This window comes from Limanda limanda, chromosome 20 (genome assembly GCF_963576545.1).
Source record: "Limanda limanda chromosome 20, fLimLim1.1, whole genome shotgun sequence".
Classification (NCBI taxonomy): domain Eukaryota; kingdom Metazoa; phylum Chordata; class Actinopteri; order Pleuronectiformes; family Pleuronectidae; genus Limanda; species Limanda limanda.
In genome coordinates, this window is record NC_083655.1 from 2,923,849 (window position 1) to 2,938,760 (window position 14,912).

The 14,912-nt window shown below is 41.5% G+C and overlaps 2 protein-coding genes and 1 pseudogene across 2 annotated transcripts; all 3 read left to right on the forward strand.

The window, feature by feature from the left end:
* Window positions 1-1,142: 1,142 nt before the first annotated feature.
* LOC133027151 (tripartite motif-containing protein 16-like) lies at window positions 1,143-3,532 on the forward strand. Its single transcript, XM_061094176.1, has one exon. It carries the CDS (start codon window positions 1,145-1,147, stop codon window positions 2,804-2,806), a length of 1,662 nt encoding a protein of 553 aa, XP_060950159.1. The 5' UTR covers window positions 1,143-1,144; the 3' UTR covers window positions 2,807-3,532.
* A 3,050-nt stretch (window positions 3,533-6,582) lies between these two features.
* Window positions 6,583-9,047, forward strand: LOC133026920 (tripartite motif-containing protein 16-like; annotated as a pseudogene).
* A 3,035-nt stretch (window positions 9,048-12,082) lies between these two features.
* Window positions 12,083-14,512, forward strand: LOC133026921 (tripartite motif-containing protein 16-like). Its single transcript, XM_061093906.1, has one exon. The coding sequence runs from the start codon at window positions 12,153-12,155 to the stop codon at window positions 13,818-13,820; it is 1,668 nt and encodes a 555-aa protein (XP_060949889.1). The 5' UTR covers window positions 12,083-12,152; the 3' UTR covers window positions 13,821-14,512.
* Window positions 14,513-14,912: the final 400 nt, after the last annotated feature.

Sequence of the window (14,912 nt, forward strand, 5' to 3'; positions counted from 1 at the left end):
GAGTCCAGAAATTATGTATCACTCCAGGATAAAATAAACAGTTGTAATATTGTTAATTCTATAAACTACACAGCTAATATTGATTCACAGGATATAATGTAGGTAAAATATAGTAGAATATATTCATAAGGTAGAAAACAAAACATAGATATCTCAACATGTCCTGGACTTGAGTTGGAAGTGGACGTTATAAATAACCAATGGCAAACTCTTTTGCCCGAGGTTGAGGACATTTTCAAAGACATTTAACTTTGTAACCCGAAGCATAGAAACAGATCAATGGCAGATTGTGGTATGAAGGTAAATGTTAGAAAAAAAAAGTAGATATTTTATCAGCGTACAATGTTTTTGGCTCATTAGGGCCCGAGCACTGACATGACAGGTGAGGCCCTATTGAAATTGTAACGATTATTATTATTATTATTCAAACAAATAAATTGGCTTTTTGAGGGCTTTAACATGCTCAAAGTCTTACCAAAATTTGCAGAAAGTTAGAAAGTGGTGAAAATTTACGTATTCTGGAGGAATTTTCAATGGGTGTCGCAAAATGGCTCAACGGTGCCCCCCGAGAACCCCGGAATGTGTTAACATTGACCGATCTTCATAAAAATCGATACACAGGTGTATCATGACCAGACAAACAAAAAAGTCTTTAGGTACAATTGGAAAAACGCCACAGGAAGCCTGCTATTTTGCATTTAGTGGCCATTTTGGCCATATTCCACATTTTTACTTTGATTTACTTGTACCAGGGCTTTCATCGGATCAACTTCAACTTCTACTTGTGAAGCCCTTTGTAAGTTGGTTTTTATTCCATTGAAAAGATTCATTAACTTTTCTGGAAACTTTGAAGAATGTGAATCTTACAACCTGAGCTGTTGTGAGCTGAATGTGACAGTTCCCAGTGCAACTATTCACTTTGAGATGTGATAACACAGATAAAAACTCACAACCAGCTCCTCCCAGTCAGGACATGTCTGTGTCTCCTCCCTTCACAGGTGTGTCAATGTAAGAACCAGTGAACAACAAGCTGTGAACTGTGGGAGCTGAGTCACTGCAGGGAGTGAATGAGAGAGGGAGGAGCAGAGTTCTGTTTGTGTTCAGAGGAAGTGAAACTGTTCTACAGTCTCTGGCAGCAGCTGAAATGGCGCAGCAAGAAAATCAACTGGACAGAGAAAGATTCTGCTGTTCGATCTGTCTGGATCCACTGAAGCATCCAGTGACTACTGGCTGTGGACACAGCTACTGTAAGAGCTGTATTAACACCCACTGGGACAAAGAGGAGGAGAGAGGAAGCTACAGCTGCCCTCAGTGTAGACAGACCTTCACACCGAGGCCTGTCCTGGAGAAAAACACCATGTTAGCTGATTCACTGGAGGAGCTGAAGAAGACTGGACTCCAAGCTGCTCCTGCTGATCACTGCTATGCTGGACCTGAAGATGTGGCCTGTGATGTCTGCACTGGGAGAAAACTGAAAGCTCTCAAGTCCTGTTTGGTTTGTTTGGCCTCTTATTGTGAAAAACACCTCCAGCGTCATCTTCAGTCAGCTCCATTGAAGAAGCACAAGCTGGTGGAGCCCTCGGACAAGCTCCAGGAGAACATCTGCTCTCGTCACGACGAGGTGATGAAGATATTCTGCCGTACTGATCAGCAGTGTATCTGTTATCTCTGCTCTATGGAGGAACATAAAGACCACGACACAGTTACAGCTGCAGCAGAAAGGACTGAGAGGCAGAGAGAGCTCGGGCTGAGGAGACAAACAATCCAGCAGAGAGTCCAGGACACAGAGAAAGACGTGAAGCTGCTTCAACAGGAGGAGGAGGCCGTCAATGACTCTGCTGATAAAGCAGTGGAGGACAGTGAGGAGATCTTCACTGAGCTGATCCGTCTGCTGGAGAAAAGAAGCTCTGATGTGGAGCAGCAAATCAGATCCCAGCAGGAAACTGAAGTGAGTCGAGTCAGAGAGCTTCAGGAGAGACTGGAGCAGGAGATCACTGAGCTGAAGAGGAAAGACCATGAACTGAAGCAGCTCTCAGACACAAAGGATCACAACCAGCTTCTACACAACTACCCCTCCCTGTCACCACTCAGTGAATCTACACACTCATCCAGCATCAGGATCCGTCCTCTGAGGTACTTTGAGGACGTGACAGCAGCTGTGTCACAGGTCAGAGGTCGACTACAGGACATTCTGAGTGAGACAGAGACAAAGATTTTACAGATTGTGTCTCAAGTGGATGTTTTACTGCCACAACCAGAGCCAGAGACCAGAGCTGACTTCTTCAAATATTCACAGGAAATCACACTGGATCCAAACACAGCAAACAGACATCTGTTATTATCTGAGGGAAACAGAAAAGCAACATGCGTGAGTAAAAATCAGTCTTATGCTAATCACCCAGACAGATTCACGCATAATCTTCAGGTCCTGAGTAGAGAGAGTCTGACTGGACATTGTTACTGGGAGATGGAGGTGAGAGGAGTTGATGTAGCAGTCGCATACAAGAATATCAGCAGAGCAGGAGGTAAATGTGCATTTGGATTAAATGATAAATCTTGGTCGTTATTTTGTGATAAAGAAAGTTATAGCTTTTATTACAACGACATCATGACTCCAGTGTCAGGTCCTCTGTCCTCCAGAGTAGGAGTGTACCTGGATCACAGTGCAGGTGTTCTGTCCTTCTACAGCGTCTCTGACACCATGACTCTCCTCCAAAGAGTCCAGACCACATTCACTCAGCCTCTCTATGCTGGAGTTAGGATTCATCATATTGACTCCAGAGCTGAGTTCTGTAAACTCAAATAGACTCGAGTCATTAAAAGCAGTGATTTAGATTCTGTGTGTTAATCTTTAACTTCTTTTGTCTCCATGTTTGTTGATCAAAGTTCGTCGTGGTGACGTTTCTGTTCCGCACAGAGATCAGCTGTCAATCAAACACTGACCTTCCTTTATCACACATATTTAGTTCTCACTTTGTAAAGACAGAAATCTATAATTACACTGACATGAATGTGTTTGAAAGAACTAATGTTGCTGTTGTTTTCTAAATCAATGTAGAAATCAGGCTGTGTGATGTTTTAGAACCTGTGTTGATCCTGATCCTCATCAATGAGCTGATTATTTGTTCTTTTCTTTTCCACATGTGAGATGGAGGTGAAACAAACTGATTGTGTGTCCATGAACTCATCCAACAAGAGTCACTGCACAGAATTTACTGATGAAATGATCAATGACCTCAGAGCGTCAACATGTCCAACAGATCAACTACAGGCTGGTTGGATTTACAGAGCATCAGTGTTCTGGGATGTTTGGTCACATTTAAATGTGGATCCTGGTTGGTTTTTATTAGAGCTCGTCTCTGTAAAGTGTGAATCCACTCGTCCTCATTGTATTTACATATTTAGTGAACGGGCTTATTGATCTGCTGCTGCTCTCATCACATGTTTCTTAAACATGTGATTATACATTTAAATCTCTTATATATGTATAAAGCAATAAAAATGAACGTTGAAATAAAGAATAAATCCAGTCTGTTCTTTTGTCTTTTTGTCTTCATTCCACTTCCAAGTTCAGACAGTGGTGGAGACAGCGATCATCCATGGAAACACTTCTGTTTACTCTACAAAGTCGGACAAGTCATGTTTTTCCACACAAAACACAAACAGTGATACTTTTTGTAAGTGTTCTAAGTCCAGACGACATTTTGTATCATCTTTAATAACAGGTATTTGCATATGAATTCCAAGTATTAGACACCAGAAGGATTCTCGCCCCTAACCCTCTTCTCTCGCCTGTAGATTCTACACATTCACATGTTTAATCTGTTTAATGAGAAGAACACAACTCAACACCTAACACCCCCCCACCCCACCCCCCTTCACATTAAGCTGCACTTGCTGATGTAATGATGAGGGTGACAGGACAGCGACATCACATCATGTGAGTTTGTAAATGTTGCCCGAGGCTGTTCTCCAGCAGACACGTTTACTCTGTGCATGTTAAGGGCGAATAATAAACTGTAAGGAGCAGTTACATAGAAGTTATACTTAAACCAAACTTTTATTTTGGGGACTGAAAGGATTCAACTATAACAAAAACCAAATCATAAAACGGCAATTAAAACCCTCTCTGGCTCTGTCCTCCTGTCAGATGTGATATTGCTTAAAAAAGGTGCAGAATAAAATGCTGTTCTATTTTGTTTTATTATTTATTGGCCACTTGGAAGCTATGGAGCGCCACAAGTGTCACATATCACAAAGTATTTCATTTATTAACAACAATTTGTGCGATTATTAAATAGGCATTTATGTTTTTCTTTACTGGTGATGGTTCATTATAGGAAGCAGCAGAACCCAACGCAACATTTACATGTTATCACTGTTAAAACCTTTTGGAATGTAAAGACAAGAACATTCAGGGTAAATGCAGCTGCATGCAGCATTAATATCACATGTAAACCAGCTTAAACATCATCTGACATTATGTAAATCCTGCACTGCATCATGCTGCACATTCCTGCAAATATCCCTTTTCCCCACTTAAGGCTTTTTCAACAAATTGATTAAAAGCAGCGAACAACAAATCAAACATGAAGATTTACCCGTTAAGATTCACAAGTGATGAATGCAGCCAATCAGCGGCTCAATGTGGAGAAGCTCAAGTGCAAACAGACTTCAGAAAACATAGATCTGCTCGAAGGCGCTGTGATTCCCAGTGTAAACAGGATTGTGGTTGTATATCAGTGCTTTGTTTTCCCCCTCCCCGGATGAAATATTTCATTATTCTAAATAGAGAAAAAAACAATATTACCTGAGTGTTATTTGTGCATAAAAGCATTTTGGAAATTACATTTGACTTTTCATTTCTCTTCTCCTGTTGCTGTCTGTTGAGCCCTTCAGGACCAGACAGCGTGTTCGTTGATTCGAGGTTCAAGTGGGAAAGGTAAATAATTAGACAAGTCCAGTGTTCAAAAGTCTCACAGTAGTACATTTATTGTATAAGAACAATACTTACAGAGAATCTCTGGAGTTCTGCCGGACACGTCACCAGGTCACTGGATCATGTCACGAAAGAAGCCCCTACTTTACCAAGTCCACAGTATTTGTAAAAGACACACAGTCCAACACAGAGGCGGTTCTTTTCTTCAGGACACTCAGCGATTGGCCAGATGTGTACTGTCTCTCAGAGTGCAGTTTTTGCAAACACATCATTGTTGAGAGAAGGTCCAATCTACCAGGTGTCTCTCAATATTGTGCCTTTATCAAGAAGGGAGTTTTTGCAGTGGAGAGACCCAGTAGATTGGACCTTAGAGGAGGATTTCATATGATTTTCCCATAATAATTCATGAAATGGTTCTTTGTTATAGTCCGGGCGCATCCTCTCTCCTTCCTGAGAATCCGTGCTTTCATTATCTCAAATCTCAAGATGAATTTCCCTTCTCACGCTTTTCCCAAATTGCACTTTGCAGTCAGATTAACACTCAAATGTTTGCACTCTGTGTTTGACCCTGTACCTGAGTCCAGAAATTATGTATCACTCCAGGATAAAATAAACAGTTGTAATATTGTTAATTCTATAAACTACACAGCTAATATTGATTCACAGGATATAATGTAGGTAAAATATAGTAGAATATATTCATAAGGTAGAAAACAAAACATAGATATCTCAACATGTCCTGGACTTGAGTTGGAAGTGGACGTTATAAATAACCAATGGCAAACTCTTTTGCCCGAGGTTGAGGACATTTTCAAAGACATTTAACTTTGTAACCCGAAGCATAGAAACAGATCAATGGCAGATTGTGGTATGAAGGTAAATGTTAGAAAAAAAAAGTAGATATTTTATCAGCGTACAATGTTTTTGGCTCATTAGGGCCCGAGCACTGACATGACAGGTGAGGCCCTATTGAAATTGTAACGATTATTATTATTATTATTCAAACAAATAAATTGGCTTTTTGAGGGCTTTAACATGCTCAAAGTCTTACCAAAATTTGCAGAAAGTTAGAAAGTGGTGAAAATTTACGTATTCTGGAGGAATTTTCAATGGGTGTCGCAAAATGGCTCAACGGTGCCCCCCGAGAACCCCGGAATGTGTTAACATTGACCGATCTTCATAAAAATCGATACACAGGTGTATCATGACCAGACAAACAAAAAAGTCTTTAGGTGCAATTGGAAAAACGCCACAGGAAGCCTGCTATTTTGCATTTAGTGGCCATTTTGGCCATATTCCACATTTTTACTTTGATTTACTTGTACCAGGGCTTTCATCGGATCAACTTCAACTTCTACTTGTGAAGCCCTTTGTAAGTTGGTTTTTATTCCATTGAAAAGATTCATTAACTTTTCTGGAAACTTTGAAGAATGTGAATCTTACAACCTGAGCTGTTGTGAGCTGAATGTGACAGTTCCCAGTGCAACTATTCACTTTGAGATGTGATAACACAGATAAAAACTCACAACCAGCTCCTCCCAGTCAGGACATGTCTGTGTCTCCTCCCTTCACAGGTGTGTCAATGTAAGAACCAGTGAACAACAAGCTGTGAACTGTGGGAGCTGAGTCACTGCAGGGAGTGAATGAGAGAGGGAGGAGCAGAGTTCTGTTTGTGTTCAGAGGAAGTGAAACTGTTCTACAGTCTCTGGCAGCAGCTGAAATGGCGCAGCAAGAAAATCAACTGGACAGAGAAAGATTCTGCTGTTCGATCTGTCTGGATCCACTGAAGCATCCAGTGACTACTGGCTGTGGACACAGCTACTGTAAGAGCTGTATTAACACCCACTGGGACAAAGAGGAGCAGAGAGGAAGCTACAGCTGCCCTCAGTGTAGACAGACCTTCACACCGAGGCCTGTCCTGGAGAAAAACACCATGTTAGCTGATTCACTGGAGGAGCTGAAGAAGACTGGACTCCAAGCTGCTCCTGCTGATCACTGCTATGCTGGACCTGAAGATGTGGCCTGTGATGTCTGCACTGGGAGAAAACTGAAAGCTCTCAAGTCCTGTTTGGTTTGTTTGGCCTCTTATTGTGAAAAACACCTCCAGCGTCATCTTCAGTCAGCTCCATTGAAGAAGCACAAGCTGGTGGAGCCCTCGGACAAGCTCCAGGAGAACATCTGCTCTCGTCACGACGAGGTGATGAAGATATTCTGCCGTACTGATCAGCAGTGTATCTGTTATCTCTGCTCTATGGAGGAACATAAAGACCACGACACAGTTACAGCTGCAGCAGAAAGGACTGAGAGGCAGAGAGAGCTCGGGCTGAGGAGACAAACAATCCAGCAGAGAGTCCAGGACACAGAGAAAGACGTGAAGCTGCTTCAACAGGAGGAGGAGGCCGTCAATGACTCTGCTGATAAAGCAGTGGAGGACAGTGAGGAGATCTTCACTGAGCTGATCCGTCTGCTGGAGAAAAGAAGCTCTGATGTGGAGCAGCAAATCAGATCCCAGCAGGAAACTGAAGTGAGTCGAGTCAGAGAGCTTCAGGAGAGACTGGAGCAGGAGATCACTGAGCTGAAGAGGAAAGACCATGAACTGAAGCAGCTCTCAGACACAAAGGATCACAACCAGCTTCTACACAACTACCCCTCCCTGTCACCACTCAGTGAATCTACACACTCATCCAGCATCAGGATCCGTCCTCTGAGGTACTTTGAGGACGTGACAGCAGCTGTGTCACAGGTCAGAGGTCGACTACAGGACATTCTGAGTGAGACAGAGACAAAGATTTTACAGATTGTGTCTCAAGTGGATGTTTTACTGCCACAACCAGAGCCAGAGACCAGAGCTGACTTCTTCAAATATTCACAGGAAATCACACTGGATCCAAACACAGCAAACAGACATCTGTTATTATCTGAGGGAAACAGAAAAGCAACATGCGTGAGTAAAAATCAGTCTTATGCTAATCACCCAGACAGATTCACGCATAATCTTCAGGTCCTGAGTAGAGAGAGTCTGACTGGACATTGTTACTGGGAGATGGAGGTGAGAGGAGTTGATGTAGCAGTCGCATACAAGAATATCAGCAGAGCAGGAGGTAAATGTGCATTTGGATTAAATGATAAATCTTGGTCGTTATTTTGTGATAAAGAAAGTTATAGCTTTTATTACAACGACATCATGACTCCAGTGTCAGGTCCTCTGTCCTCCAGAGTAGGAGTGTACCTGGATCACAGTGCAGGTGTTCTGTCCTTCTACAGCGTCTCTGACACCATGACTCTCCTCCAAAGAGTCCAGACCACATTCACTCAGCCTCTCTATGCTGGAGTTAGGATTCATCATATTGACTCCAGAGCTGAGTTCTGTAAACTCAAATAGACTCGAGTCATTAAAAGCAGTGATTTAGATTCTGTGTGTTAATCTTTAACTTCTTTTGTCTCCATGTTTGTTGATCAAAGTTCGTCGTGGTGACGTTTCTGTTCCGCACAGAGATCAGCTGTCAATCAAACACTGACCTTCCTTTATCACACATATTTAGTTCTCACTTTGTAAAGACAGAAATCTATAATTACACTGACATGAATGTGTTTGAAAGAACTAATGTTGCTGTTGTTTTCTAAATCAATGTAGAAATCAGGCTGTGTGATGTTTTAGAACCTGTGTTGATCCTGATCCTCATCAATGAGCTGATTATTTGTTCTTTTCTTTTCCACATGTGAGATGGAGGTGAAACAAACTGATTGTGTGTCCATGAACTCATCCAACAAGAGTCACTGCACAGAATTTACTGATGAAATGATCAATGACCTCAGAGCGTCAACATGTCCAACAGATCAACTACAGGCTGGTTGGATTTACAGAGCATCAGTGTTCTGGGATGTTTGGTCACATTTAAATGTGGATCCTGGTTGGTTTTTATTAGAGCTCGTCTCTGTAAAGTGTGAATCCACTCGTCCTCATTGTATTTACATATTTAGTGAACGGGCTTATTGATCTGCTGCTGCTCTCATCACATGTTTCTTAAACATGTGATTATACATTTAAATCTCTTATATATGTATAAAGCAATAAAAATGAACGTTGAAATAAAGAATAAATCCAGTCTGTTCTTTTGTCTTTTTGTCTTCATTCCACTTCCAAGTTCAGACAGTGGTGGAGACAGCGATCATCCATGGAAACACTTCTGTTTACTCTACAAAGTCGGACAAGTCATGTTTTTCCACACAAAACACAAACAGTGATACTTTTTGTAAGTGTTCTAAGTCCAGACGACATTTTGTATCATCTTTAATAACAGGTATTTGCATATGAATTCCAAGTATTAGACACCAGAAGGATTCTCGCCCCTAACCCTCTTCTCTCGCCTGTAGATTCTACACATTCACATGTTTAATCTGTTTAATGAGAAGAACACAACTCAACACCTAACACCCCCCCACCCCACCCCCCTTCACATTAAGCTGCACTTGCTGATGTAATGATGAGGGTGACAGGACAGCGACATCACATCATGTGAGTTTGTAAATGTTGCCCGAGGCTGTTCTCCAGCAGACACGTTTACTCTGTGCATGTTAAGGGCGAATAATAAACTGTAAGGAGCAGTTACATAGAAGTTATACTTAAACCAAACTTTTATTTTGGGGACTGAAAGGATTCAACTATAACAAAAACCAAATCATAAAACGGCAATTAAAACCCTCTCTGGCTCTGTCCTCCTGTCAGATGTGATATTGCTTAAAAAAGGTGCAGAATAAAATGCTGTTCTATTTTGTTTTATTATTTATTGGCCACTTGGAAGCTATGGAGCGCCACAAGTGTCACATATCACAAAGTATTTCATTTATTAACAACAATTTGTGCGATTATTAAATAGGCATTTATGTTTTTCTTTACTAGTGATGGTTCATTATAGGAAGCAGCAGAACCCAACGCAACATTTACATGTTATCACTGTTAAAACCTTTTGGAATGTAAAGACAAGAACATTCAGGGTAAATGCAGCTGCATGCAGCATTAATATCACATGTAAACCAGCTTAAACATCATCTGACATTATGTAAATCCTGCACTGCATCATGCTGCACATTCCTGCAAATATCCCTTTTCCCCACTTAAGGCTTTTTCAACAAATTGATTAAAAGCAGCGAACAACAAATCAAACATGAAGATTTACCCGTTAAGATTCACAAGTGATGAATGCAGCCAATCAGCGGCTCAATGTGGAGAAGCTCAAGTGCAAACAGACTTCAGAAAACATAGATCTGCTCGAAGGCGCTGTGATTCCCAGTGTAAACAGGATTGTGGTTGTATATCAGTGCTTTGTTTTCCCCCTCCTCGGATGAAATATTTCATTATTCTAAATAGAGAAAAAAACAATATTACCTGAGTGTTATTTGTGCATAAAAGCATTTTGGAAATTACATTTGACTTTTCATTTCTCTTCTCCTGTTGCTGTCTGTTGAGCCCTTCAGGACCAGACAGCGTGTTCGTTGATTCGAGGTTCAAGTGGGAAAGGTAAATAATTAGACAAGTCCAGTGTTCAAAAGTCTCACAGTAGTACATTTATTGTATAAGAACAATACTTACAGAGAATCTCTGGAGTTCTGCCGGACACGTCACCAGGTCACTGGATCATGTCACGAAAGAAGCCCCTACTTTACCAAGTCCACAGTATTTGTAAAAGACACACAGTCCAACACAGAGGCGGTTATTTTCTTCAGGACACTCAGCGATTGGCCAGATGTGTACTGTCTCTCAGAGTGCAGTTTTTGCAAGCACATCATTGTTGAGAGAAGGTCCAATCTACCAGGTGTCTCTCAATATTGTGCCTTTATCAAGAAGGGAGTTTTTGCAGTGGAGAGACCCAGTAGATTGGACCTTAGAGGAGGATTTCATATGATTTTCCCATAATAATTCATGAAATGGTTCTTTGTTATAGTCTGGGCGCATCCTCTCTCCTTCCTGAGAATCCGTGCTTTCATTATCTCAAATCTCAGGATGAATTTCCCTTCTCACGCTTTTCCCAAATTGCACATTGCAGTCAGATTAACACTCAAATGTTTGCACTCTGTGTTTGACCCTGTACCTGAGTCCAGAAATTATGTATCACTCCAGGATAAAATAAACAGTTGTAATATTGTTAATTCTATAGACTACACAGCAAATATTGATTCACAGGATATAATGTAGGTAAAATATAGTAGAATATATTCATAAGGTAGAAAACAAAACATAGATATCTCAACATGTCCTGGACTTGAGTTGGAAGTGGACGTTATAAATAACCAATCGCAAACTCTTTTGCCCGAGGTTGAGGACGTTTTCAAAGACGTTAAACTTTGTAACCCGAAGCATAGAAACAGATCAATGGCAGATTGTGGTATGAAGGTAAATGTTAGAATAAAAAAGTAGATATTTTATCATCGTACAATGTTTTTGTCTCATTAGGGCCCGAGCACTGACATGACAGGTGAGGCCCTATTGAAATTGTAACGATTATTATTATTATTATTCAGACAAATTAATTGACGTTTTGAGGGCTTTAACATGCTCAAAGTCTTACCAAAATTTGCAGAAAGTTAGAAAGTGGTGAAAATTTACTTATTCTGGAATTTTCAATGGGTATCGCAAAATGTGTTAACATTGACCGATCTTCATAAAAATCGATACACAGGTGTATCATGACCAGACAAACAAAAAAGTATTTAGGTGCAATTGGAAAAACGCAACAGGAAGCCTGCTAATTTGCATTTAGTGGCCATTTTGGCCATATTCCACATTTTTACTTTGATTTACTTGTACCAGGGCTTTCATCGGATCAACTTCAACTTCTACTTGTGTTTTTCATTTGTGAAGCTCTTTGTAAGTTGGTTTTTATTCCATTGAAAAGATTCATTAACTTTTCTGGAAACTTTGAAGAATGTGAATCTTACAACCTGAGCTGTTGTGAGCTGAATGTGACAGTTCCCAGTGCAACTATTCACTTTGAGATGTGATAACACAGATAAAAACTCACAACCAGCTCCTCCCAGTCAGGACATGTCTGTGTCTCCTCCCTTCACAGGCGTGTCAGTGTAAGAACCAGTGAACAACAAGCTGTGAACTGTGGGAGCTGAGTCACTGCAGGAAGTGAACGAGAGGGGGAGGAGCAGAGATCTGTTTGTGTTCAGAGGAAGTGAAACTGTTCTAAAGTCACTGGCAGCAGCTGAAATGGCGCAGCAAGAAAATCAAATGGACAGAGAAAGATTCTCCTGTTCGATCTGTCTGGATCCACTGAAGGATCCAGTGACTACTGGCTGTGGACACAGCTACTGTAAGAGCTGTATTAACACCCACTGGGACAATGGGGAGGAGAGAGGAAGCTACAGCTGTCCTCAGTGTAGACAGACCTTCACACTGAGGCCTGTCCTGGAGAAAAACACCATGTTAGCTGATTTAGTGGAGGAGCTGAAGAAGACTGGACTCCAAGCTGCTCCTGCTGATCACTGCTATGCTGGACCTGAAGATGTGGCCTGTGATGTCTGCACTGGGAGAAAACTGAAAGCTATCAAGTCCTGTTTGGTTTGTTTGGCCTCTTATTGTGAAAAACACCTCCAGCCTCATCTTCAGTCAGCTCCATTGAAGAAGCACAAGCTGGTGGAGCCCTCGGAGAAGCTCCAGGAGAACATCTGCTCCCGTCACGTCGAGGTGATGAAGATATTCTGCCGCACTGATCAGCAGTGTATCTGTTATCTCTGCTCTATGGAGGAACATAAAGACCACGACACAGTTACAGCTGCAGCAGAAAGGACTGAGAGGCAGAGAGAGCTCGGGCTGAGGAGACAAACAATCCAGCAGAGAGTCCAGGACACAGAGAAAGACGTGAAGCTGCTTCAACAGGAGGAGGAGGCCATCAATGGCTCTGCTGATAAAGCAGTGGAGGACAGTGAGGAGATCTTTACTGAGCTGATCCGTCTGCTGGAGAAAAGAAGCTCTGATGTGAAGCAGCAGATCAGATCCCAGCAGGAAACTGAAGTGAGTCGAGTCAGAGAGCTTCAGGAGAGACTGGAGCAGGAGATCACTGAGCTGAAGAGGAAAGACCATGAACTGAAGCAGCTCTCAGACACAGAGGATCACAACCAGTTTCTCCACAACTACCCCTCACTGTCACCACTCAGTGGATCTACACACTCATCCAGCATCAGGATCCGTCCTATGAGGATCTTTGAGGACGTGACAGCAGCTGTGTCACAGGTCAGAGGTCGACTACAGGACATTCTGAGTGAGACAGAGACAGAGATTTTACAGATTGTGTCTCAAGTGGATGTTTTACTGCCACAACCAGAGCCAGAGACCAGAGCTGACTTCTTAAAATATTCACAGGAAATCACACTGGATCCAAACACAGTAAACAGATATATGTTATTATCTGAGGGAAACAGAAAAGTAACATATATGAGTAAAGGACAGTCTTATTCTGAACACCCAGACAGATTTACTGGTTCTCTTCAGGTCCTGAGTAGAGAGAGTCTGACTGGACGTTGTTACTGTGAGGTGGAGATGGGGGTGATAGGAGGAGTTGATGTAGCAGTCACATACAAGAATATCAGCAGAGAAGGAGGTAAATGTCCATTTGGATTAAATGATCAATCTTGGTCGTTATTTTGTGATAAAGAAAGTTATAGCTTTTATTACAACGGGATCATGACTCCAGTGTCAGGTCCTCGGTCCTCCAGAGTAGGAGTGTACCTAGATCACAGTGCAGGTGTTCTGTCCTTCTACAGAGTCTCTGACACCATGACTCTCCTCCACAGAGTCCAGACCACATTCACTCAGCCTCTCTGTGCTGGAGTTAGGGTTCGGTTTGGATCCACAGCTGAGTTCTGTAAACTCAAATAGACTCGAGTCATTAAAAGCAGTGATTTAGATTATGTGTGTAAATCTTTAACTTCTTTTGTCTCCATGTTGGTTGATCAAAGTTCGTTGTGGTGACGTTTCTGCTCCACACAGAGATCAGCTGTCAATCAAACACTGACCTTCCTTTATCACACATATTTAGTTCTCACTTTGTAAAGACAGAAATCTATAATTACACTGACATGAATGTGTTTGAAAGAACTAATGTTGCTGTTGTTTTCTAAATCAATGTAGAAATCAGGTTGTGTGATGTTTTAGAACCTGTGTTGATCCTGATCCTCATCAATGAGCTGATTATTTGTTCTTTTCTTTTCCACATGTGAGATGGAGGTGAAACAAACTGATTGTGTGTCCATGAACTCACCGAACAAGAGTCACTGCACAGAATTTACTGATGAAATGATCAATGACCTCAGAGCGTCAACATGTCCAACAGATCAACTACAGGCTGGTTGGATTTACAGAGCATCAGTGTTCTGGGATGTTTGGTCACATTTAAATGTGGAACCTGGTTGGTTTTTATTAGAGCTCGTCTCTGTAAAGTGTGAATCCACTCGTCCTCATTGTATTTACATATTTAGTGAACGGGCTTATTGATCTGCTGCTGCTATACATTTAAATCTCTTATGTATAAAGCAATAAAAATGAATGTTGAAATAAAGAATAAATACAGACTGTTCTTTTGTCTTTTTGTTTTCATTCCACTTCCAAGTTCAGACAGTGGTGGAGACAGCGATCTTCCATGGAAACACTTCTGTTTACTCTACAAAGTCGGACAAGTCATGTTTTTCCACACAAAACACAAACAGCGATACTTTTTGTAAGTGTTCTAAGTCCAGACGACATTTTGTATCATCTTTAATAACAGGTATTTGCATATGAATTCCAAGTATTAGACACCAGAAGGATTCTCGCCCCAAACCCTCTTCTCTCACCTTCAGATTCTACACATTCACATGTTTAATCTGTTTAATGAGAAGAACACAACTCAACACCTAACACCCCCCCACCCCACCCCCCTTCACATTAAGCTGCACTTGCTGATGTAATGATGAGGGTGACAGGACAGCGACA